Source organism: Ambystoma mexicanum, chromosome 5p (genome assembly GCF_040938575.1).
Source record: "Ambystoma mexicanum isolate Mex_15411 chromosome 5p, UKY_AmexF1_1, whole genome shotgun sequence".
In the NCBI taxonomy this organism is placed as follows: Eukaryota; Metazoa; Chordata; class Amphibia; order Caudata; family Ambystomatidae; genus Ambystoma; species Ambystoma mexicanum.
In genome coordinates this window covers 758,982,375-759,006,345 of record NC_090930.1, presented here as the reverse complement: position 1 = coordinate 759,006,345, position 23,971 = coordinate 758,982,375, and the positions used below count along the sequence as shown (strand labels likewise).

General features: G+C 47.8%; 1 protein-coding gene across 36 annotated transcripts in view; it reads left to right on the top strand.

Moving 5' to 3' along the window:
* The window catches only part of CLASP2 (cytoplasmic linker associated protein 2), a 2,478,243-nt gene that overhangs the window by 793,209 nt on the left and 1,661,063 nt on the right, over positions 1-23,971 (top strand). For all 36 annotated transcript variants that reach the window (XM_069613152.1, XM_069613157.1, XM_069613154.1 and 33 more), the window contains one exon: positions 11,093-11,172. In XM_069613152.1, coding sequence (XP_069469253.1) covers positions 11,093-11,172 — 80 coding nt within the window. The remainder of the gene's footprint in view (positions 1-11,092; positions 11,173-23,971) is intronic.

Below are 23,971 nucleotides of genomic sequence, written 5' to 3'. Positions count from 1 at the left end.
ATGGACACGGATCAAAACACTGGTTCACGGGACACAAGCTCCACTGCCTCGTCTCCTCGCAGAGCCGAGACATGGGACACGGATGACCCAGACCAAGATATGCAGGGTAGTCCTGCTCAACCCTCTCCTCCAGATGACATTGGGGCTTTCCACTGCATTGTTTCAAAGGCGTGCCAGGAGTTCAGCTTAATCGCTGAAAAAGAAAAGGATTGTTTCCTCTTTGACCCAGTTTATAGTGATAGTATTGAAAAAACACTGTTGACAAACAAAAGTTTCGGAAAAAAAAGTTTCTAAAGTAAAAGCTTTGACAACAAATAGAAAGTAAAACGTCATTCCGTCGAAACAAAAGCTTTGGACATAGTAATTAATTATACTCGGTACAAAATGAGCATGTTAATTGTCCCAAAAAAGTGTGCACATTATGGAGGGGGGGATGTGTCCCCAAACCCCCTACCAATCCACCACCCCCAACCCCCCCTCCACGAGCACACAAAATATTTAAAAAACCAAAACCAGATAATACTTGAAATACCGATCAAGTAAGGTTTAAAATACAAACTGACGACGAGTAAAGAACCTTATGTAAACAGAGACACACACAGCTGACAGTTGAAAACAAACTGCCAGTGTATGACAGTACCGGGGAATGAAGACCCCTACTAAAAAGAAAATCGTACTGCGTGACAGAAAAATACAGGTAAAAGGAATGGGTAATGACAAAGAAAGTGACAAAAAGAAATGTGTACCTATAAGTAATACATGCAAACAAAATTAACCATTTTCAATATTTCAGATACGTGATGAGTGACACGATAGAGTATGTCAATTCGCAGATGGGAGTGAACCAGTTAGTAAATGGAGGCTATACATACAGTCGCGAAATGGTATGCAAAGAAAAAACATACTGGAAGTGTACAGAGTACCACAAGACAAAGTGTATAGGAAGAGCAATTGCTGAAGGTGAGAACATAAGCGGCGGAGAGCACAATCATATGCCCGACAAAACGGCTATACTAATAAAAAAGACTATAAATGAAATTAAAAAAAAGCTGATGAAAACCCGAATGAGGCAAGTGGATCGGTATATAGGCCGAACATGTGAAAAAAATCCCATTACATGGTGTGGCTCAGATGCCGGAAACCAAACTAATCCAATGTAGTATAAACAGAAAAAACAACTGAAAGAAAACCTACCTATGGCACCGCGAACATATGAAGAAATAGATGTTAAGGAAATATTTAAAAAAACTGATAAGGGTGAACAGATTCTCTACACATCAACAGAAACAAAAAAAGAAAAAATACTAATATTTACAACAAAGGATAACTTATCACACCTTGTAAATTCGACAGTATGGCATGGCGATGCAACTTTTAAAGCGTGTCCTCGCCCATTTCAACAGTTTTATTTGGGAAGCGATTCCAGATGAAAACCCTACAACAATAGTAAAGGACAAATGAAAGCATTTAAATCACCTACACAAACATCCAAGGATGTTTTTTCCACTTTAGCCAGGCCGTTTGGCGAAAAATTCAAAAACTGGGACTCCAATCAATATATATATAGAAAACAGCGAATTCCAACACAGCATTATACAATTATTTGCATTGGCATTTGTAAAGGAGGAACATGTGATTGCATATTATGAAAAATTAATTGACACAAACTACTTCAAAATAAATGAACACTTTACTGGACTACATAGAGAGCACCTGGGTAGGGCAACTAACTAACACGAAATGGAACAAGGAGAAAGGCAAAATATGCAATTTCGGTATGGAACTGCTACCTAGCAGTCAAAGAAGAGAGAGAGCAAGAACCAACAACATGCTAGAGGGGTGGCCCAACAGAATAAATAAACATTTAACATAAGCAACCCAAATCTCTGGCATTTTTTAAAGCACCTACAAATTGAACAATCAGCCCAAGAATTTAAAATAGCTCAAACAATTTCACTGAAACATATCCATACAAAAAAGAAAAAATACAGAGATTATGCGGAACGTATAGTAACTATAGTCAACAGATTTGAAACAGTGGATGGTATTAACTATTTAGAAGCACTGGCATATAACCTAAAATGTTTAAAGAAAGAAATACTCCCCAAAAAAGCCAAGTTTCACCGGAATACAGAATCCACTCCAAGAAATCACCAGAAAAGTCCAATATAACCATAATTATCCAATACAAGAACTCCGAAATGCCACCGACACAGGGTTTTCGTTTTACTCCAATGCGCATAGGACATTTTCCAGGATCGACTATATCTTCATCCCTCGGAACATGTCCCACAGACTCATGTCTGCACTCCTCCTGGCAAGAGGAATCTCGGATCACACCCACGTACCCCTGTTAATAACCTTAAAAGGCACACATCATAAACCGGACACCACCTGGCGCCTAAACACTTACAACCTGGGGTTCCCCGAAATATTCGAACGTCTCATGAATAAGACCAGCAAATACTTTGAGTTAAACAGGGACTGCCTGATCACGATGTGGGAGGCATATAAAACAGTCCTTGGTGGAGAAGCCATCTCATTGTTGACTGCTCACCGGAGGAGTCACAGCCGGGAGATGGCAGAATCAGAAAAACAGGTGTCCGAACGGGAGACAAAGTTCCTGGAACAGGGCACTGAGACCTTGCATGAGGCCTTGATGACTGCACAAAAGACCCTAAGAAATATAACCCTAGATGACGCTCGGACCGCCCACTGGTTGATCCGGCGTCAGATTAATGAGCGAGTAGAAAAGGCTGGGAAGACCTTGGCCTGGTTGGAGAGACGTGAACAAAGAAAGGGTCAGGTGTAGGCTATTCAGGTACCCGACAGGGAATCATTGATGGCAGACTCCGACATTGCGGAGGTCTTCGCTGATTATGAGCGTCTCTACTCCCCTCCTATAGAAAACCTCACGTCCACACACTCTAACTTTTTCGACTTGATCTAACTCCCGCAGCTCTCCATGCAACAGAGGGAACAACTTGAACCCGAGATCACAGAAAACGAAATGCAAACTGCTTTGGCGCAGCTCCATATCGGGAAGACCCCCGGGCCCAACGTCTTGCCAGTAGAAACCTGGAAGAGTCTTGGTGGCACACTGATCACACACATGCACCGTATGTTTCTTCAGAGCAAAGAAATAGGCACCCTTCCCCCGGACCACAGGAAAACATGTATTGTAGTGATTCCTAAACCAGGAAAGCCCCCGGATTATTGTGCCTCCTACAGGCCTATGTCATTGATAAACGGAGAAGCAAAAATCCTCGCCCGAGTCCTAGCCAACAGACTACTAAGAGTGATTGAATGCCTCGTCCACCCAGACCAGTGTGGATTCATGCCTAACAAATCCACCCGCATGAACCTTGTTAGAATCCAACTCGCCTTAGACCGAGCTTCGGGTATATCGGACCCGCTATCTTTACTAGCTTACTAGTCGACTTTGAAAAAACATTCAACTCCGTTGGGTGGGCGGTTTTGTGGGACACCATGAGACAAATTAACTTTGCGCAAGGTTTTATTTCCTGGACCATGCTTCTTTATGAATCCCCTGAAGCGATGGTGAGAATGAATGGTAGGTCATCTAGGACGTTGCCGCTGGGTCGCGGGAAAAGACGGGGCTGCCCTTTCTCTCCCCTATTATTTCTTCTTGCAATAGAGCCACTGGCGAGCAAACTTAGAATGGATAAAAGCAGGTCCGGATTCGCCTGGCCGGTGGGAGGAGAAAAGCGACTCTCACTATATGCAGACGATCTCCTCATTTACCTCAGCAATCCCGTGGTCTCATGCCCAATCGTATCTCAAACCCTCATAGAATACCAACAGTTTGGTGGCCTCAGAGTAAATAACCAGAAACTGGTGTATTTTCCAATTCAAGGAGGCGCTGATGCACTACCCGAGCCCTGTCCGTACATCGTCTCCGTCCTAGGATTCACATACCTAGCTATACGAATTAGTGCAACTCTGGAGTTCCTTCAACTAAACATACAGCCCATGCTGGATAGATTTGCCAAGGACGTCTCCCATTGGCAGTCTCTCCCATTGTCATTAATGGGCAGGGCTGCACTGTTCAAGATGACACTCCCAAGAATCTTATGTCTTACAAAACGCTCCACTTCCCATTACCCCTGAAACCTTTGCAATGATTGACAAACATATACGGACACTGCTATGGGGTGGGAAACAACCCAGAATCGCACTTACAACCTTGCAACGTTCAATATGGGAAGGGGGTCCAGGATTAGCATGCATTCGCACATACTACTTGGCAGCAGAAACAGGAATTGTAAATGACTGGCTACACAGCAACGCCACACTCCCCCATATCTGTACGGAATTGTCCGCCATGCACCTGGTATCACCCCTTCAGGCTCTATACGCTACCCAAGAGAGGTTGTCTGGCATCCCACGCATGTCACTTCATATTCGCCGCACTTGGAAAGATGCACACAAGCACATTGTCTGGGGTTCAAAGCCAATGCTTGCCCAGCCGCTATGGCACAATGCACACCTCCCCGAAATTCAGAAAATTGTATTTTTTGGGAATTGGGAAAGACAGGGGATACACACATTAGCACATGTTATTCAGGAGAGACGCATACATGAGTTTGACACCCTGAAAGAAAACTTTGACCTAAAACCTATGGACCGCTTCAGGCACGCTCAACTCGCTCACGCCATGAAAGCACAGTTCCCGAACCTGGCTGAAGTCCCCCTCTGTTCCCCCTAGAAACTAACGTTTTCCTGTACTGTATCCCCTCGAAAGTTAACTCCACGCTATACCAGCCCCTCAACTCTTTTGGCACCAAAGAACTTACTACACTGAATGAAAAATGGGAAAGAGACGTAGATGGGCTGGAATCGGAGGAATGGATGGAAGCATTGATGTTCCCCCGAGAGATTGGTATCGATGCAAAACTACTACGTCTGATACAACTTAGAATACTGCACCGGTCCTATTACTCCCGAACAGAACAAGCCAAGTGGGCCGGGGCAGATGTCGGTCTCCGGTGCAAGCGTGAACAAGGAACCTTTTTTCATACAATCTGGGACTTTGATGGGGTACAGACCTTTTGGGCGAAGTGCGCTGGCAGGATTTCCAAGACACTGGGGTCCCAGATTCCGATGGATCCAAAACTGATATTGCTTGGAGTCTGTGGGGAGGTGGACTTTACCAACCATGACAAACTGTTCATTGCTGTTGCACTGGGAGTTCAGAAACGTTTGATTGCTGCAGCTTGGGGCTCGGCGGAAACACTAAGCCGAATCCATTGGTCTAACTAAGTTACTAGGTGCGCATCCATGGAACGTCGCATCTACAAACCGAGGGGTTGCCCCTGAAAATTCCAGAAAATGTGGGGGAAATGGATGGACAACCAATGAACCCCACCCCCCCGCCCCCTCTACCCACCCCTCTTTTGCTACCTGAAGAGACTCAATGTACCTGTGTAATGCCTCTCATTACTGATGATGCAAGCCTGTGTCTCCTCCTCCTCTTTTTGGTGGTACCAGGGCAGCCCCTGCCCGGCAGCCCCAGCGGCTAAGGGCCCCCTTAGGCAAAGGGCGGCTCCCTCCTTTGCGGCTCCCGGTGTGTCTGCAGGTGTCCGCAGGGGACGCCAGGGCCATTCCACCGCTTTATCTTGTGAGCTCCACCTGCTCCCTCGGCCCACCCCACCCCTACCTGTTCACTTCCTCGCAGTGTGGCTACACTTCTTTGTGTTCTTAATTTGTGGTAAGCTAGGGTTTTTCTCCCTCCGCAGGATTTTCAAACTTAGGTGGCCTCTCCACTGTGTACCTGATACGCTTACTATGTTCTGAATTTGTGGTAAACTAACGGCTGCCGCTCTCTTCCTGTCCGCTTGCGCTTGTCCTGTCTTCCCCCACCCACTCCCTCCTATTCTATGGTGCTCTCTATCTCACCGATCTTTTCTAACTGCTTCTCCATTGACTATCCTGCTCTCCTCACTAAATCTGGTAGGAAAAAGTTTAAAAAGGACATCCTGGTCTCCAACCCAGGCCTCCCTATCGCTGACACCTACACTAGTGCCTCCTCCAAGGAAACTCTCACTGACATCCTCTTTTTCGTGCCTTCGCCTGACCTATGGACCCTTCATATGGTCTCTGTGCTCTCTCCTTTCTCCTCTTCTCCCATTAATGGTGGCACCCGTTGGGATGTCCTCTTGGCTTCCTTCCACTCCTCTAAGGCCATCATTAATGTCTATGCTAATGGGACCGTCTTGGTCCAAGGCCCTCAGGCCAACCTTCACCTCTTCGATAGACGCTTCCCACGCCTCATCAACTTCCTTTCCTCTCCTGCTGTGCCCCCTCCTCTGTCCTCGACTAACGTGCCTCTTCCCTCCCTCCCCACCCCCATCTCGTGCTTCTTCTTCACCTCCGCAGGGCGTACCTCTGATCTGTACCACTCCCCGGAAGTCCTTCAAAGATGGCAAACTTCTCCACATTGCCACTCTTAACTCTCGCTCTGCCGTCAAACATTCCTCTGATATCTGCCGCCTTCTTGAGGAACTTGACCTTGACTTACTCGGTCTCACTGAGACATGGTTCACGGCCAGCTCTGACACACTCCTACCCGACGGTTACAAGATCCTCTCTGTGCCCAGGCCCAACCGTGCGGGGGGAGGTGTGGCCCTTATCTTCCCTGAGTGGATTCCTGCCACTGTTACTCCCACGCAGACCTACTACTCTTTTGAATGTCTTGTCTGCCGACTCTCTCTCTCTCTCTCTCTCTCTCTCTCTCTCTCCTAGCCATTCCCTTACCGTGGCTACTATCTATCGGCCACCTGGTCAAATTTCCTCCTTCCTCTCCGAGTGGGCGGACCTCTCCTCCTCACTCCTGTCCTCAACCACTCAACTCCTCTTTCTTGGAGACTTCAACATCCACCTGGATGCCTCCTGTCCCCCCTCTGGACTCTTTCGCAACCTCTGCGACTCTCTCTCACTCTCTATTCTCCCGTCTGGGCCGACTCATTCTGCAGGGCACACTCTTGATGCCCTGATCTCCTCTGACCTTCCCCTCTCTGTCCCTCTCTCCACTCCTCTCTCCTGGAGTGATCACTTTCTCCTCTCCTCCCACCTCACCCTCCCTACCCCACAGGCAAAGCCACCCCCATCACTGCCACCTTGCTTCTCGGTCATCCGACCCATGAAGCGCGTGTCAGTTGAGGCTTTCGCTGCCACCTTCTTGCCCCCGCCTCCCCCTTCGGCTGACTCCCACCCTGACACAGCCCTCTCCACTCTCCACTCTGCTATATCTGATACTCTTGATATCCTTGCCCCTGTCATGAGAATCCGCCTGAAGCCCAAAGCCAAATGTAACTCCTGGTATGACTCGGATCTCGTCACCCTTAAACGCAAGTGCAGGGTGGCAGAGAGGAAATGGCGTGCTTCATGTTCATCCTCTGACAAACTGGCCTGTCGCCTGCTCCAAAGGCAATACCGGCTCTCTGTTCTCACCAAGAAGAGAGCCCTTATCCAAGCCCGCATCTCTGCGGCATCTCTGCGGCATCTAACAATTCGGCCGAACTCTTTAAAATCTGCAAGGAGCTGGCCAACCCTGCTGCAGTGTCTACCTCTCCTGTCCCCTCCCAGGCCCTCTGCACGGCACTGGCCTCTCACTTCATTTCAAAAACTCAGGACATCCTGTCCTCACTCTCCTCCTTTAACCTCCCCCCCCTCTATTCCCTGCCCTTCCTCTGGCTCTTCTGCAGCCACCCCTCCTCTCGCCTTCTCTTCCTTTCCCCTTTTTTCTGCTGACGAGGTTTCAAGACAAGTCCAATCTATGAAAGTCTCGTCAAAACAGGTCCACCCCTGTTCCTCCAAAACTATCCAGGACCACATTGACTACTTGGCTCCTGCCCTTGCTGACTTCTGCAATCACTCCTTCGCCTCTGGAGTCTTCCCATCCCCTCTCAAGCACTCCCTTGTGCACCCCCTTCTTAAGAAACCCTCTTCCGACACTTCCTGCCCAGCTAACTATCGCCCAATCTCTATCACTCCCTTCCTTGGCAAGCTCCTGGAGAAACTGGCCATCTCCCAGCTTAATTTCCATGCTGAATCTGTTGGTAGTCTTCATGACCATCAGTCTGGCTTCAGAGCTGCCAGAAGCACGGAAACTGCTCTCCTGAACATCCGTGAGGACCTGCTCTCGAACCTTGACTCTAACATTCCATGTGTTCTCATTTTGCTCGATCTCTCTTCTGCCTTTGATACTGTCAACCATACCATCCTGCTCAACCGTCTCCGTGATAACCTCGGTATCACTGGTCAGGCTCTGGCGTGGCTGACCTCTTTCCTCTCAAATCGACCCTCCCAGGTCCAACTGGGGTCTTTCCTCTCTGACATCTTCTTCTCTACCTGTGGTGTCCCCCAGGGATCTAACCTCTCTCCCTGGCTGTTCAACCAGTATCTGGCACTTCTCGCCCACCACATCGCCGCTCTCTGCCCCTACTTTCAGTGCTATGCGGATGATACCCAGCTCATTTTCAGGCTACCCTTGGCCTCCTCTTCTCCTTCCCTCATCTCTGACTGTCTTTCTGCTATCCAGGAATGGTGTGCCGCCAACGACCTCTGCCTTAATGCCAGTAAGACTGAGATTCTACTCATCGGCACTCCCACTCCCTCCTTCCCTGCTGCTCTCTGGCCGGGCTCTTTGGGCCCTCTTCCTGCTCCTACCTGCAAGGCAAAAAACCTTGGGGTCATCTTCGACACCACACTCTCCTTCTCTCCTCACATATCCGACGCATCTAAGAAGTCACACTACCAGCTACACCTCCTCAGAGGTATCCTTCCTTTCCTCTCCTTCCCCCAGAAGCTCACTGTCTCTAGAGCCCTGGTTCTCTCTAAGCTGGACTACTGTAACAGCCTCTATCTAAATATGCCCGCCTCTACTCTCTGCCCTTTGCAACTCATCCAGAACAGGACTGCAAGACTTGTCCTTGGCCTCAAGCCCAGGGACCTTATCTCTCCAGGACTGAAATCACTACACTGGCTCCCAGTGACTGCGAGGATCAAGTTCAAAACCCTCTGCATTGTCCACAAGGCCGTCTGGGACCTTGGGCCAAAATACCTTCAACTCTCTCTTCCTAAATATCTTCCTTCTCGAGCTCTTCGCTCATCCGCCTCCAAATCCCTCAGGGTCAGCCGCTTCTCCAAACAACGTGTTTGGGGCAGATCTCTTTCCACTGCAGGGGCCTCCCTCTGGAACAGCCTTCCTGCCTCCCTGAAACTTGAGGAGAACCACCTCCGCTTCCGGAAGCACCTCAAAACCTTCCTCTTTGCCTCTGCTTTCTCTCCCCCTCTCCCCTGCTAATACTACTGAAACTGCACTGAATCTGCAACTGGGCCATTCACCGTTCTCGGCCCAGCCACTCTCCCCTGCACTGCCTCCACGGCAACCCTTGCACTACGGGACTGTGTCTGTATCCATACAGCTCCCCCTTCCCAGCACTTGTCTGCACTTACCTCGCACTTGCCACCAGCTGGCCCTTGTTATTTATCCTGTATGCTAATAACCCTGTACTGCACTTTCCCCTCTCCCTTTCCCCCATGCACTTTTCCCTTCCCTTCTACCCTTGCACTTGCGCGATCTGAATGACACCTGGCCTAGTAGGATCGTTGTCTGTCTCCCCTTGTTCCCCGCCGCCTCGTCGCGCCTTGAAACACTTGTGTATAGGCGCGTTACAAATGCCTTATCATATCATATCATATGCTGAACACACCACTTGACCCTGCTGCCTTTTATTCACTCATATGTATGTTCACGGTAATTCAATAAGAAAAGTTTTATTAAAAAAAAAAACTATGCCTCTGTGGCTCTCTGGTCCGGAGTGCCCATCAAAGAAATTTGCCAGGCGACAACATGGGCAGTGCCTCACACTTTTATTACCAGGTACTATTGCTTACAACAACAGCACGCTGAAGATGTGCGCATGGGATGAGCCGTCCTTAAACGGCTGTTCCAGTAAGGTAAACCACGCAGCGTCCGGGTGTTTTTTCTGATACTTGTATGTATATATACTTCTCGCATTAGCGCAGAAAATGTGCAAGTCTCTAATTTCTGTTTGCCCGTTTTATCTCCTCCTAACATGTATACTGCTATAAAATGTATTTACAGTATGTGAATCCATGAAAGACCCAATGCTGGAGAAGGGAGTCGTTTCTTACCTGTAACTCCATTTCTCCAGCGTTGGTATCTTTCATAGATTCACATGCGCCCTCCAGCCTACCCCCTACAGGCAAACTGCTGGAGTGGTTAAAATCTGAGGGGAAGCTGCTGGGGCGGAGCTATACACTCGACGTCCTATTGATGGGGATCAAAAGCACCCACAACGACGTTGATGGGACACTCAGTGTCAAGTTTTTCCATAGGAAAATTACTAAGTCAAAGTAACCAGGGATTCCCAGCATGATGACAGGGAATATTCACATCATGTGAATCCATGAAAAATACCAAAGCTGGAGAAATGGAGTTAAAGGTAAGAAACTACTCCCTTTCTACTGACAACCTTTGGGTATAGCGTTGCCTGGGCTAGGGAAAAGCCCACGGGAGAGTAGAGAGAGGGGAACTCCCTTAGTGTGCTCCTTTTCAGACGCATTAATAAAAACCCTTGAACCTTTGAGAGTTGGTGTGTTCTTGAGACCATTTGAACCGTTTTTTTGTTTTTTTTTACATCTGCACTTGACTTTGCAATGCAACAGTCAAAAGTTGTCATCATTTCCCCCTGCACATCCTTTCCACATGCAGGTCTTCAAGCCTGTTATCTAGGTTTATTTTTTTTTCATACCTCGAGGAAACAAGACAACATTCACACCATCATTCTTTATCAATGGTTATTCATACATTTTGTGTACCAGATAATTATTCAGTTAGTCGGTTTCTTTCCTCGAAAATTCTACAATGAATTTAGTAACTTCATGGACCATGCAAAGGATTTTATTTCCTAAGTAGAACTTACTTGGGCGATTAGAATGTATTGTTAAAACCTTATCTGAGCCCATTGGACGCAGTGTAGTTTATTTCATTTAACAAAACCCCCAAGTTAATCCTGCTTGAACATTCTCCTTATTTTTCTAGGAGCCTCAAAAGAAGGTGGTGCTGGAGCACTTGATGAAGAGGATTTCATTAAGGCATTTACAGATGTTCCTGTAGTGCAGGTTGGACATTTTTTTTCATCGCGTTTCTAGTTTATCATTGCATTTTATGTGTTGACATAGTTAAGGGTGTAATGTGCTAGAAGTGTTGCCTTTTAGGTACCTTTTCATTTTGTAGAATTTAAAAGAATGATTGTTGTATAGTTCCGATTTGTGGAGTAGTAGCAGTTAAAATTCAGTCATATTTATTAAATATGGATTTGCGATAGTCCACGCAAGCCCTCAATCACACATGTGCTTTAATTGAAATGGTGTCATAACGGTAACCTGATTGACCACCTTTGTTTGGCATTTAATTGTTATGCAATAAAAAACATAACCTATGAAGAAAGATCGTTTTTGGTACCTCTGCATTGTGCTACTATTGGTTTTGTACCAGATGTATACATTAATGTGCGTTTAGTAGGAAATAATAAGCAAAAGCATTGAAAAGATAACCTAGTTCAAACTCTTCGGTTATACATGTTTGGTACTGTGAGGAGCATGTTGGGGAGAGTAGATGAGAATATCGGCAAAAGCAACTGAGATGCACAGTGTAGGGAACACACCTACTGAAAGCACTCTACTGCAAGTGTAGCAAGAGACTAGATGATAGGAGAAGTGGCAAAATGGGGCTAAGTATAGTGTGGTGATGGTGCGAACCATAGTGTTGTGTAAAAATAAAATGGCATTGAGAAGGTGCTTGAGAAAATAGTTAAACGAGCCAACATTGTTTTCCATCATAATGTTAAAGGTATTTGTACCGCGCACCGTCACCAACGGAGTTGGTCCCCAGGCGCTCTGGCAGATCTGCAAACGAGAAGGTGGGATGGGTTAGTAGGTGAAGCGGGAGTAGGATAGGGTGAGGAGTGGGGTTCTGGTGGCAGCTTCAACTCGGTATACACCGGGTGCTGAGCTTTGGTGCGAGTATCGGTTTGATGTCACTCCTCGTGTGCTGTTGGTGCGGCTTGTGTTGTTGCGGTGTTGTGAAGTACGTGCGGGTTGTTGTGCGACAGATGCTTGTGTGAGATTATTGAGTGAGAAGTCTGCAGAAATGCTGAGTTTTTGTTAGTGGGTTGTATGAAGTTTAACATGCTAACATTCAGAACTCTGTCCGAGTGTGGCGCTCGCCAATCCTCCCAGTCTCATCAGGATGGGCGAAGGGGTTATGCCTGGCAGGGTTTTAGGTTTGTGTGAGGCGCTCCCTGTGCTGTTTTAACGTGCTCTGTAAGTGTTCTAATACTGATGGAGCGAGTGTTGTGGGTTGGGTTTTAGTAGGTGCGGTGCGCTCGCTGTTCTATTCTTGCGAGCTCTGTAGGTGTTCTAATGCTGATGGGTTGATTAATGTGGGTTGTGTCTATTCTCCTCCTTGGGTGTTGGAGCAGGTGTTGTGGTCTCCTCTTACAAACTTCTATCTAAATGTGTCTGCTGGGGGTTTGGATATGGTACGGCCGGGAGGCAGTAGATGAGTCATTTAGGGCTTTCGTCTCGGTCTGAGCATCTGATCAGTCTATGGTGACCTCCTTTTGTGGCTATTTCCCAAGCTATCTTATGGTCTGTCGTGGGGTCCGTTCTTTGGGTTCCGTGTATGTCCATTTTCAAAGTGACCGAGGTTGCTGTTATTTTCAGCGTTGTTTAACGCGGTGGGCATTCTAGTGCGTCAATGTTGTAGTTAAGCTGTGAAGAGCCATGATTTGAGGAGTTTCCTGAATGCTAGGTGTTTTGTTGTGTTTCGTATGTTCTTAGGTAGGTCATTCCAGGAATTCGGTGCCTGGTGAGAGAAAGCGGATCCTCTGAGTTTTCTTCTGTTATAGGGTTTTGGTTCCAGGTGGATGTCCGTGCTTGATCTCAGTTTTTGATGATTGTATCTGCTTAGAATCACATGCTGCGCATATGGTCTGACATCCAGTGGTAACGGTGGAGTATTGCATCTTGTTTTCAGGGCCCGAAAGGGGATGTCGGCATAGGCGTGTCTATAACACTATCCCTATCGTGACATGTGTAGTACCCAAAATCCCTCACGCGCCGAGGTCCCTCAGATTGTTTTTTTCCGCCCAGATAACTGGTCGCCCTATAGCAGAGCTCTTACTAGAGACATTGTTTATCTTTATCGAATTGTCGGTTTATTCCCAGTTAAGTCACTTTGCCCAGCAAGAACATCTTCGACGAAGACTAAGGGGGAATCGTCTACGGCTGTGGATTTTGGCGCGTAAGATCCGGCGGCTGGATTTTACACATGGTCGGGCCCTCTGGCCGACCTATACAATAGGGAGAGTGGGGTCGGGGTGGCCATATTGTTTAGTATGCCTTTCCTCCTTTCCCCTCTTTTCCCTGTTGGTCTGGTCATCCTTCCCTTTGGCTATGGAAAGGACTCCTTTTAGAATCTGCCCTAAGTGTAGGGTCAGATATCCTTGGAAGGACGAACACAGGATGTGTAACGCCCGTCTCCCCCCAGAGCATGACGAGAAGCGGCGTGCAAACTCCTTCGGCCTAAGACCCTTAAGGAGCGCCGTGTAAAGCGGTGGGCCGCGTATGGCATGTCACGCGTGGAGCCCCCTTCCTCCACCGCCACTGCCACGCCAGCTGAAAGTGACGGGGGTACTTCGGATGTCCATATGTCCAATCCGGATGTTATAGACCTTGAGGTGGACGCTTATAGGTCTGCCACACCCGTCCCTGACCCTTCCAGGCTCGACTCTGGTCTTGCTACAGGGACTACACCCGGCGATAGGGCCGTACATGCGCATCGCACCAAGCACACAACCCCTACGGCAATTTCGACTCCTTCATCGAGAAAAGCGAAAACGCCAGCGGGGCTGCCGAAGACTTTGCTGGTTCCCTCAGATCGTTCAGCTCCAAAGCGTTCCCCGCATCCGCAGCAGGGTTTTGCGACTGGGCAATCTAAACAAACTAAGGGCACTACTCCAAAACCTACACGCATCGAAGTGCGGGAGCCCGATGTTTCAACGCTTTCCAAGGCCTCAGTAGGCCCGAAAACTACGACTAGGCCTCTACCCGGAAAACCGACCGCTAGGCCCTTTAGTGCCACAGACGGTATTGCAACTGCTGACAAATCATCTGAGCCTTTGTCTCACGACGCTCGGCGACTATCGAAAGTAGCATCGGAAGAATCACAGTGGCAGTGGGCCTTACTCCGGTTCTGCCTAAAGTTATGGGCCAGGCCGCGGACATTTTTTCGGCGGATTGGATTCCCGATTCCGATGAGGCTTACGAAGATAGTAGAGAGCCTCTTTCCGACACCCTTAGAGGTTCCTTTCGACGCTGCAGTGTGGAGAACGTCGTTTCTCCTCGCGTAGGCCCGTTTGGGTCCTCTAAATGGACTACTGAAAAATGTGAGGGGTGTATGGATCGGCTGGAGCAGATTATCAGTTCTTATGATCATCCAACTCCGAAAAGGGCTCAGGTAGACCCTAACCTCCAATTTCAAGAAGATCATTCTCAGGTTTTCCAACAGGAAGACGTTGTCCAGATGGACACATATATAGACATCTATAATGAAGGAGAAGAGCTTCATTTCTCAACCTATGAGGAAGATCAACAGGATACTACGGACAAATGGGAGGAAACCCAGTAGGAAGGTCAAGACCCATGGACACAGCAAGATGGAGACACTGATGTTTTGTGCCTAGACTCTCCTCCGTCGACCCCGGCTCGCCAGGCTTCTCCTGTTGATGACCAAATGGCCTTAAACTCCATGTTGAAGAAGGTAGCTGAATACTTCAAAATTGCCACTCAAGAGGCAGTACCAGAGCAGGATTTTGTGGAGGATATTATTAAAGAAAAGCCTCCAGCGAGTCAATCCATCCCCCTCCTTAACTCTGTTAAGAGACGGGTAGCTCCCTCATTCGTCTCACCTGCTCAGACACGGGCAGTGAACCTGAGGGTCAAAAAATTATTTCGACCTTCTCCCTCCGACCCTCTATATATCAAAGGGCACGCCATCCCAGATTCACTGGTGGTGACTACCACTTGTAAGAGGGCAGGGGGTACCCCTTGCCACGGGAGAATCACCACCGGACAAGGAGTCTAAGAGGCTGTATGCCCTGGGCAAACGTGTCACGTCAGCAGCTGCATACACCATACCGGTATCTAATAATAATACTACTCTATTAGCAAGATATGCTGATGCCCAATGGAATATGCTCCAGGAAGACCTCCAAGAGGTTCCCGAATCCACCAAGTCAAAGCTTCTCTCCATTGTAACGGAGGGAAGACTAGTTAACCAGAATGTGGTGAAAAACACACTGGACACTGCAGAAACTGCAGGCAGGTCTCTTGCACAAGGGACCCTACTGAAAAGGCACGCTTGGCTGCGTACATCAGGCTTTAGACCAGAGACTCGGGCCTCTCTCATTAATAAAACCATTGAGGAGACTAACCTCTTCGGGAAAGCGGTAGATAAGGCTTTGGAAGTATGAGACTATTAGATCTCTGCATCAAATTACACAAAAACCCTCCTCCCAGAGGGGTAGTAACTCTCAGCGGTTCTTTCGAGGGCAAGCCCGTTCTGGCCAAAACAACTACGGCATGGGTAATTTCAGCTCAAACCAAAATTCTGGAAGCCCCACTTACTACCCCTCAAGGGGTCAGACACGCGGCAAAGGTAGAGACAGAGGCCCCAATCCCAGAGGAGCCACGGCCTCTGGTCAGAAATGACCACCAAGTCCAGGTCCCCTCCCATGTCACCCCGGTCGGGGAGCGTTTAAGATCTTTCCTCAGGGTATGGGAGGGGATAACTTCCGACCAGTGGGTGTTAAAGACGGTCGCCCATGGTTACTGCGTGGAATTCGCCCGACCTCCACAGTTCAGACCGCCACGCTCACGGCGCCTTTCACCGGACCATCTGGAGATCCTGATCCAAGAGGTGGAAGCACTGCTGGGAAAGGACGCCATAGAATCCGTCCCTATTCTTCAGGTAAACAAGGGTATTTATTCAGTGTACTTCCTTGTACCCAAAAAGGATCTCACCATGCGTCCTGTTGTAGACCTGCGCCCAGCGAACAAGTTTATAAAACCCCAGAAGTTTTGCATGGTAACACTGCAGGAGGTGATACCATTGCTGAAACGGGGACTTCATGGCAACATTAGACATGAAAGATGCATACTTCCATATTTCAATGTTGCCAGCGCACAGAAAATATCTAAGGTTTATGATTCAGGACAAACATTACCAATTCAAGGTACTCCCCTTCGGCATCGCCTTGGCGCCAAGGGTGTTTACCAAAGTCCTGGCAGTGGCAGCAGCACACCTGCGCAGACTATCAGTCCCAGTTTACCCTTACCTCGACGACTGGCTCATCACGGGGGACTCGTTCGACGCTTGTCTTTCGAACACCCCAAAAACAGTAGATCTCCTCTTCAGTCTGGGTTTCTCGATCAACTAAAAGAAATCCAGTTTAGTCCCAAGCCAAGTAAAACAATTTCTGGGAGCGCTAATTCGGACGGAAGACTGTTTCGTCTTCCCCTCCAGCGAGAGGGTTCAGAGCATGCTTTCACAGATCCCTCAACATGTAGCCAGTCGGGAGGTGATGGTACGCAAAGCAATGCGCTTGCTAGGAAAGATGGCGTCCTGCATATACTTGGTTCCCCACGCGCGGCTGCGCATGCGTCACATGCAAGAGTGGCTCAACAGCCAGTGGTGTCAGGCCAGCGGACAATGGGAAGATCTGCTAGTTGTCTCGCCAGCCCTCTTTCTCTCTCTGCAGTGGTGGTCAAGAGAAAACCTCTTGAAGGGGAAGAGCTTCACCACCCCTGCAGTGCAAGCCACTCTCATGACAGACGCATCTCTCACAGGGTGGGGAGCTCATCTGCTTCAACGGACAGCGCACGGAATTTGGTCTCCTCAAGTAGCGTCCAATCATATAAACTTACTGGAGCTGTTAGCGGTGTTCAAACCTTTGGAAGCCTTTCAGGTGCAACTGCAAGGGAAGACGGTGCTGATTCTGACGGACAGCACTACAGCTAAGTATTACCTGTACAAACAGGGGGGCACTCGCTCTTCAGGGCTATCCAAGCCGTCCCAGAACATTTGGATATGGGCTCTCAGACACAATATGTTTCTGTTCTCCCAACATGTTCCAGGGGAAATCAATCTTCTAGCAGACGTACTCGGCAGAGATTTCCCTCTGCCCAAAGAATACGAATGGCGACTGCATGAAGACATTGTGTCCAACGTCTTCGCAGAATGGGGGTTCCCAGAGATCAACCTGTTCGCTACTCAGGCGAACGCCCAATGCCAAGACTACGCCTCCAGGTACCCCCAGAACCGATCCAAGGGGAACGGTCTCTTGATAACATGGTCGGGAAGATTTATCTATGCTTCCCCCGACCCCCGCTAACCCCCCCACCCCGACTCCCCTTGTCTAAAAAATAGTGCACAAGATGCACCAGGAACCAGTTACCATGGTAATGGTGGTCACGATGTGGGCCCGCCAACCCTGGTTCGCTCACCTCATGGAAATGTCCTTCTCCCCACCAGTCAAGCTACCCTGCCCGTACAACATGTTGTCTCAGGACGTGGGAGACCCTACACCCATGCCCACAAACTCTGAACTTAGAAGCCTGGCTCCTGAGATCATAGTTTGGGCACCTGCATCTCCCTCAGAGGTGCATTGACATACTCAGGGAAGCGAGAAAACCTAATACACGTTATTGCTATTCCAGCAAGTGGAAACGTTTTGTCATCTGGTGCAATTCCAAGGGTGTCAATCCTATCGATTGCTCACCCTCACACATTGTGCAGTAACCCACCTGTTGGACTCTGGGCTAGTCTTCAATTCCCTAAAGGTTCATCTGGCTGCTCTGTCAGCCTACACCACATCACAACAAAAGGTGTCATGGTGGAAAATACTGGTGATTTAAGCCTTTATGGAAGGGGTTAAGAGGATTTATCCTCCCATTTCTCACCAAGCCCCTGGATGGGATCTGAATGTGGTTTTGACCAGGCTCATGGGAGCTCCCTTTGAGCCTATGCATAAAGCAAGTCTGAAAGACCTGACTTCTAAGACAGCCTTCCTAACGGCTATCACTTATATCAGAAGGGTTAGTGAACTACAGGCTCTTTCTGTTCTAGACCCCTTTGTTAAAGTCCACAAAGATAAGGTAGTTGTCCGCACGCACTCAGGTTTGCGCCTAAATTCATCTCGAAGTTCCATGTGAAACAATCAGTCGAACTACCCACTTTCTTCCAGAACCCTACTAACATGACCGAAAGAAGCCTTCACACACTAGACGTGCGCAGGGCAGTCATGTTTTACCTGGAAAGAACTAAACCACTAAGGAAGACTAAACAATTCTTTGTTTCAGTGGCAGCTGGTAGAGAAGGGGACCCTGTCTCTAAATCCGCTATCTCAAGGTGGATTGTTCAATGCATCACACTGTTACACGCTTGCTAAGAGAGAACTGCCCTTCAAGCCTAGAGCACACTCTACTTGAGGCACTGGGCCATCCATAGCAAATGTTCCCCTTGAGTCCATTTGCAAATCGGCAACCTGGAGCTCTGTACACACCTTTACAAAACACTATTGCCTAGACACTCATTCTAGGTCTGATTCTCAGGTGCGACAAGCAGTACTAAAGACATCTTTTCTCTACTGTTCCTTCTCACAACCCACCTCCGGGTACTGCTCGCTAGTCTATGCACAGGATGTGATTCTAAGCAGATTAACAAGCATCAGAAGACATGCATTACTTACCGTCATGGCATTTCTGATGATTGTATCTGCTTAGATTCACATGCGCCCTCTCTACCTCCCTGCTCGGGTTGGAAGGAACATATACGTCTTACTACTTTTTCTCTTCATGTACTCACTCACTATAGCCTTGGGCTCCCTCATGGCAGAAAAAATACAATTGGAGGGACCTCGGCGCGTGAGGGATTTTGGGTACTACACACGTCACGATAGGGATAGTGTTACAGACACACCTATGCCGAAGTCCCCTTTCGGTCCCCGAAAGACAAGATGCAATACTCCGCGGCTACCACTGGATGCCGGACCATATGCACAGCATGTGATTCTAAGCAGATACAATCATCAGAAATGCTATTACGGTAAGTAATGCATGTCTTTCCTTCTCTGGATATGCTGGGTGCTCTCTGGCTCAGTATGTCATTTCTGTCGGTGTGTAGGGTGCGTTTCAAAGGGTGCACTGTTTGGGAGGGTTATGGGCGTTAAATGGACTAGGCTAGGTAGTGATGGGTTTCCGGGATTGAGTACCAAACTAAACACAGAACTTTTGAAGAGACACATATGTGGTGTTTTTTTTTTTTAAGTTGACCACATTTTATAGCTGCTAATACTGTTTTTTTTTATATGTTTAACTAAATAGCCAAAGGTTTTCCTTTTTTTGTGTAAACCAAAGTGCTAATAAAAAATAAAAAAATAGCCATGGTAAAGATGATGTAATCCCAGCGGATCCGCCTTGTTCTCTACCACCGTCAGTAACTGAACCCTTTTGTAAGGAGTTTCATTTTCCTTTGGACCGGAGATCCAGCCTTGTTCCAATCTTGGAACCTCTAAAATAAAAGCACTGTTGGTGTAATGTTCTTCATGTAGTAAAATGCCTCCATTTGCTCCAGAAGAAAGAAGTGATGTGATGGTATAGAACATTTACCACATCAATTCATGTGTGCAAAATGCATTGATGCGTTGTTAGTTACTGGTTATCCTCATACATGTAATTTCGTGAGAAATACGTATTTTTTATTTGTTGTGTAATTGAGCATGATGTACTTAAACATAGTATCTATTTTTCCTGAACTGTATTAGTGGGCAACACCTCCTCCCTTGTTTTGCACAACCTAATTGTCCTTTCAAACCATTTAATGTAAAGTAAATGCTTAGAAATATTAAATTCCCACTTGCTAATAAAACTAACTACAAATACAGTTGAAGCAGTAAGCCCTCAGTCACAATTATGTTTCCAAGTACAGTCTCCAAAATGGCCAATTGTTTAAAATAGGTTATGCTGTTCATGAATTGCTCCTGTTTTGTAAGAGATCTTCAACACAATGATAACATCAAGTATTATGCAAGTGGGAGGAAGCTACAGTCTTAAATCAATAAATCCAGAGTTCATGATGGCAGAAATGTATATGTTAAGCATATTCACATAGCTTCAGCTAGCTACATTATAAATTGGTACTGGGGCTCAGTGGAAAGGTGAACATTTTATGAGTACTAATGTGAAGAACCAGGTTTTCAAGCTTACAGAAACACTTACAGGCAAGGTATTGGACACAATAGTATGTAAATATAAGTACACCAATGGTGATTCCATTTATATAAAAACACTGCAAACAGGCGCTATTACCATAAGGTTTCTCAGCACTCGATCAAACGGAGGCCCAGAAATGAGACTGATCAAACCAAAAACAACCAATTATAGATTCAAATAATCCAATTTTTATTCTCTTTCTAAATTCAAGAAGAGTCAGTATCTTAATTTCGAATGGATTGTGTCCTCCCGCGTATTCCTCATCTTTGATATTCCCATATCCAGTTTGCTGCTTCGGAATTGCTTTTCCCAGTAGAGGGTGCTGCACGTCGGTGTCTGTCGAGCCGATGTCCCTCAGAGGCTTCCGTCTCGACCACGATATCATCCTGGGTATAAGTAGTCATGCGTACCTTCCATTGCCCAGTTCTGTTTTTTCCGGGCTTCGTGAGCTTTGGCAACGTAACGCTTGGTTCTGTGAAGAAATCGAAGAACTTTGAGGTTTTGTCGTGAAAAATCCTCCAATCGAGATGGCCTCTTCATCGGCTCTATCTACACCCTGATCTGGCTAGGAGTAAGATGACCCTTAACGACCTACTTGATAAGGGACCACGAGTTGATCCCATCGTCCCCTTTCACAAGGCCTTAAAAAAGAAGGTGTCTACAAACTGGGAAATGCCAGAGGTGATCCCTGCAGTCAGCAAAAGACTGACAGCAAAATATAGAGCATCAGTTGCTGATCCCCTATACTTGTCAAAACACCCAACCCCAGAAAGCCTAGTTGTTCAAGCTTTAACTTTGTCAGGAAAACAGACTGCATACTCTAAAATCCGGCAGGATCGTGATGATAAAATGTTTGATGCCATGGCCAAGAAAGGTTTCTCGACATGCAGAATGGCCTTAAAGTCTGCTAATGCCACATGCACGCTGGCAAGATTTTAGCCACACCCTTTGGGAGTGTGTTTGGGAGTGTGTTTCAATGGCGGGTGACCGTCTCCCTGAAGGGGAAGAGAGAGACGGTTTCTTGAACATTATCAAGGATGTAAAGGACGCTATGTGCGAGTCCCTCCAGACCGGTCTCGGCTCTGTTGACAGCATCAGCAGAGCCATGGCGGCTAGTACGACAATCTGCAGATTTGCGTGGTTGCGGAAGTCTGGATTTGCTCCTGACGTACAGTCCAGACTTCTGAATATGCCCTTTGACAGCACTCATCTATTTGGCAAGAAAGCTGATGACGGTTTGGACAAGTTGCAAACTTCGAAGGCGGCGGCCAAATCCCTTGGAGCTGTGATAAGACAAATTCCGAACCACCCCACATGTGCGCCCTGGAGGGGTAGGTCCTTTCGCTATTATTCCGCATTTGGAAAAGGCAGAGGACAGCCAGCTCAAAGAGGCCAGAGACGTTTTCCCCCGTGGTGAACGGAGTAAAGGTACTAAGACCGCAACAGCAGGTACTGCTTTACCCTCAACATCTGCGTCAGCTGCCCCAAAACCTCTCTGAGGTCTGACATCACAAAACATCAGTAGAAGGCAGGTTAACTCAACATCTGACCGACTGGCAGGATATTACGTCAGATGCTTGGGCTTTGGAAACAGTTGCCCAGTGTGACTGCCTACCTTTCCTACGTACGCCTCAGTGTCATCCACCGGGGAACAACTCTTTGCTGTTTCTAGACCCGCTCCTTATGCAGGAGATTTTGGACCTGCTAGAGAAAGGTGCTATAGAACCTTGCTCGCTGCTCCTCAGGGAACCAGGCTACACCTCACTGATTTGGTCCAACAAGGCCGAAAGATGTCTGGGGTTGCATGGTTTTCTGTGCAGAGGGGACCTGGCCTAGCAGTTCGGGCTGGGCTGCTACCTTCCGTGGCGGCAGCTGCTGACTGATTTGCACATGGCTGGTCCCCTTTTGCAATGGTGCAGACGGGCTAAAAAACGGTGGCGTGGAAGGTTGCCCAGAGCAATTGCCAGTGGTTTAGATTAATTTGAAACCTTCCGCCTATCACTTTTGTGGTCAGGCTATAGAACCGGTACCTGCAGCGGAGAGGAACAAGGGTTGGTACTCCCCATATTTTCTAATTCCGATAAAGGACGGAGGAATGAGGCCCATCTTGGACTTGCCAGAATTGAACAAATTCCTCTGGAAAGACGAGTTCAAGATGGTTACACTTAATTAAATCCTTCAGGCCCTCCAACTTCGGGATTGGTTGATCTCTGGACCCTCAGGATGCTTACTTTCCTGTGCCAATACATCTCAAGCACAGAGTACCTGAGGTTCGCCCTTGGCAACTCTCACTATCTCACTAATGGCGTTATGGCAGCTAGTCTCAGGAGGGGGGGGGGGATTCACGTCTACCGCTACCTAGACAATTGGTTGATAAGGGCGGGTTGCCCGGAACAAGCTCTGGATCATCTAAACTATGTTTGCCACTGCCTCCACAGGCTGGGGCTTCTCCGTCAACTTGAAGTCCCAAATGATACCATCACAAAGACTCCAGTTTATCGGAGCAGTCCTGGAACACATCCCTGGGGAAAGCCTCGCCACCAGAGGAGAGGGCTCCAAACATTCTTCAGATGGTGACGAAATTCCAAAAGGCCCAATATCTTCCAGCCCTCGATTTTCTGAGGTTGGACGGACTGATGACATCCTGCATCTTTTTAGTGCCTCAGGCCCGTCTGAGAATGTGCTCTGAAGACCCAGTGGTCACAGTTCTCAGGAAAGATGTCAGATCTCCTTCAAATTCCAAACGGAGTCTCACTGGACCTTCAGTGGTGGGCTTATCGGGATAACATCTTGAAGGGAGAACCTTTTTGGCAACCATGGCCGGAAATGACAGTAGTGATGGATGCCTCACTAATGGGGTGGGGCGCTCATGCCAACCATTTGACAATCGGCGGTCTTTGGTCTCCATCGGAGTCCAAACTACATATCAACCTTTTAGAGCTGAGAGCAATCAAACTAGCGCTGAAGGCTTTCCTGCCGTTTGTACGGATGAATGTCCTAATGACGGACAACCAGGTGGCCATGTACTACCTCAACAAGAGAGGTGGTGTAGGGTCGCTACCACTGTGCAGAGAGGCAATGCATTGCCTGTTTTGGGCAATACAAGGAGTCTCTCTATCGGCAGTGCACCTAGCCGCAGAGAAGAACACGACAACGGATGCTCTGAGCAGGCAGAGTGCAGTCTCCCACGAGTGGGAACTAGCTCAGGAAGTCCTTCAAGAGATCTTCAACTTTTGGGGAACCCCTCAAGTGGATCTGCTGGCAACGCATGCCAACATGAAGTGCGAGCTGTAGTGCTCCAGGGAATTTCCCCCGATTGGAGCTCTAAGTGACATGTTTGTGGTGGACTGGGAATTTCCATTCTTCTACGTGTTTGTTCCAGTCCCCGTCATTCCTCATGTAATAAGGAGGTTGAGGAGGTTCAGGAAAACCATGATCCTAATTGCCCCGGATTGCACCAGGAGAACGTGGTACCCGGACCTTCTAGACATGTCAATCTGTCCTCCGATTTGTCTTCACAAAGAGGATCTACTCTCGCGAGAGGGGGGGGGGGGGTCAGGTTTTCCATCCCGATCTCAGGACTCTC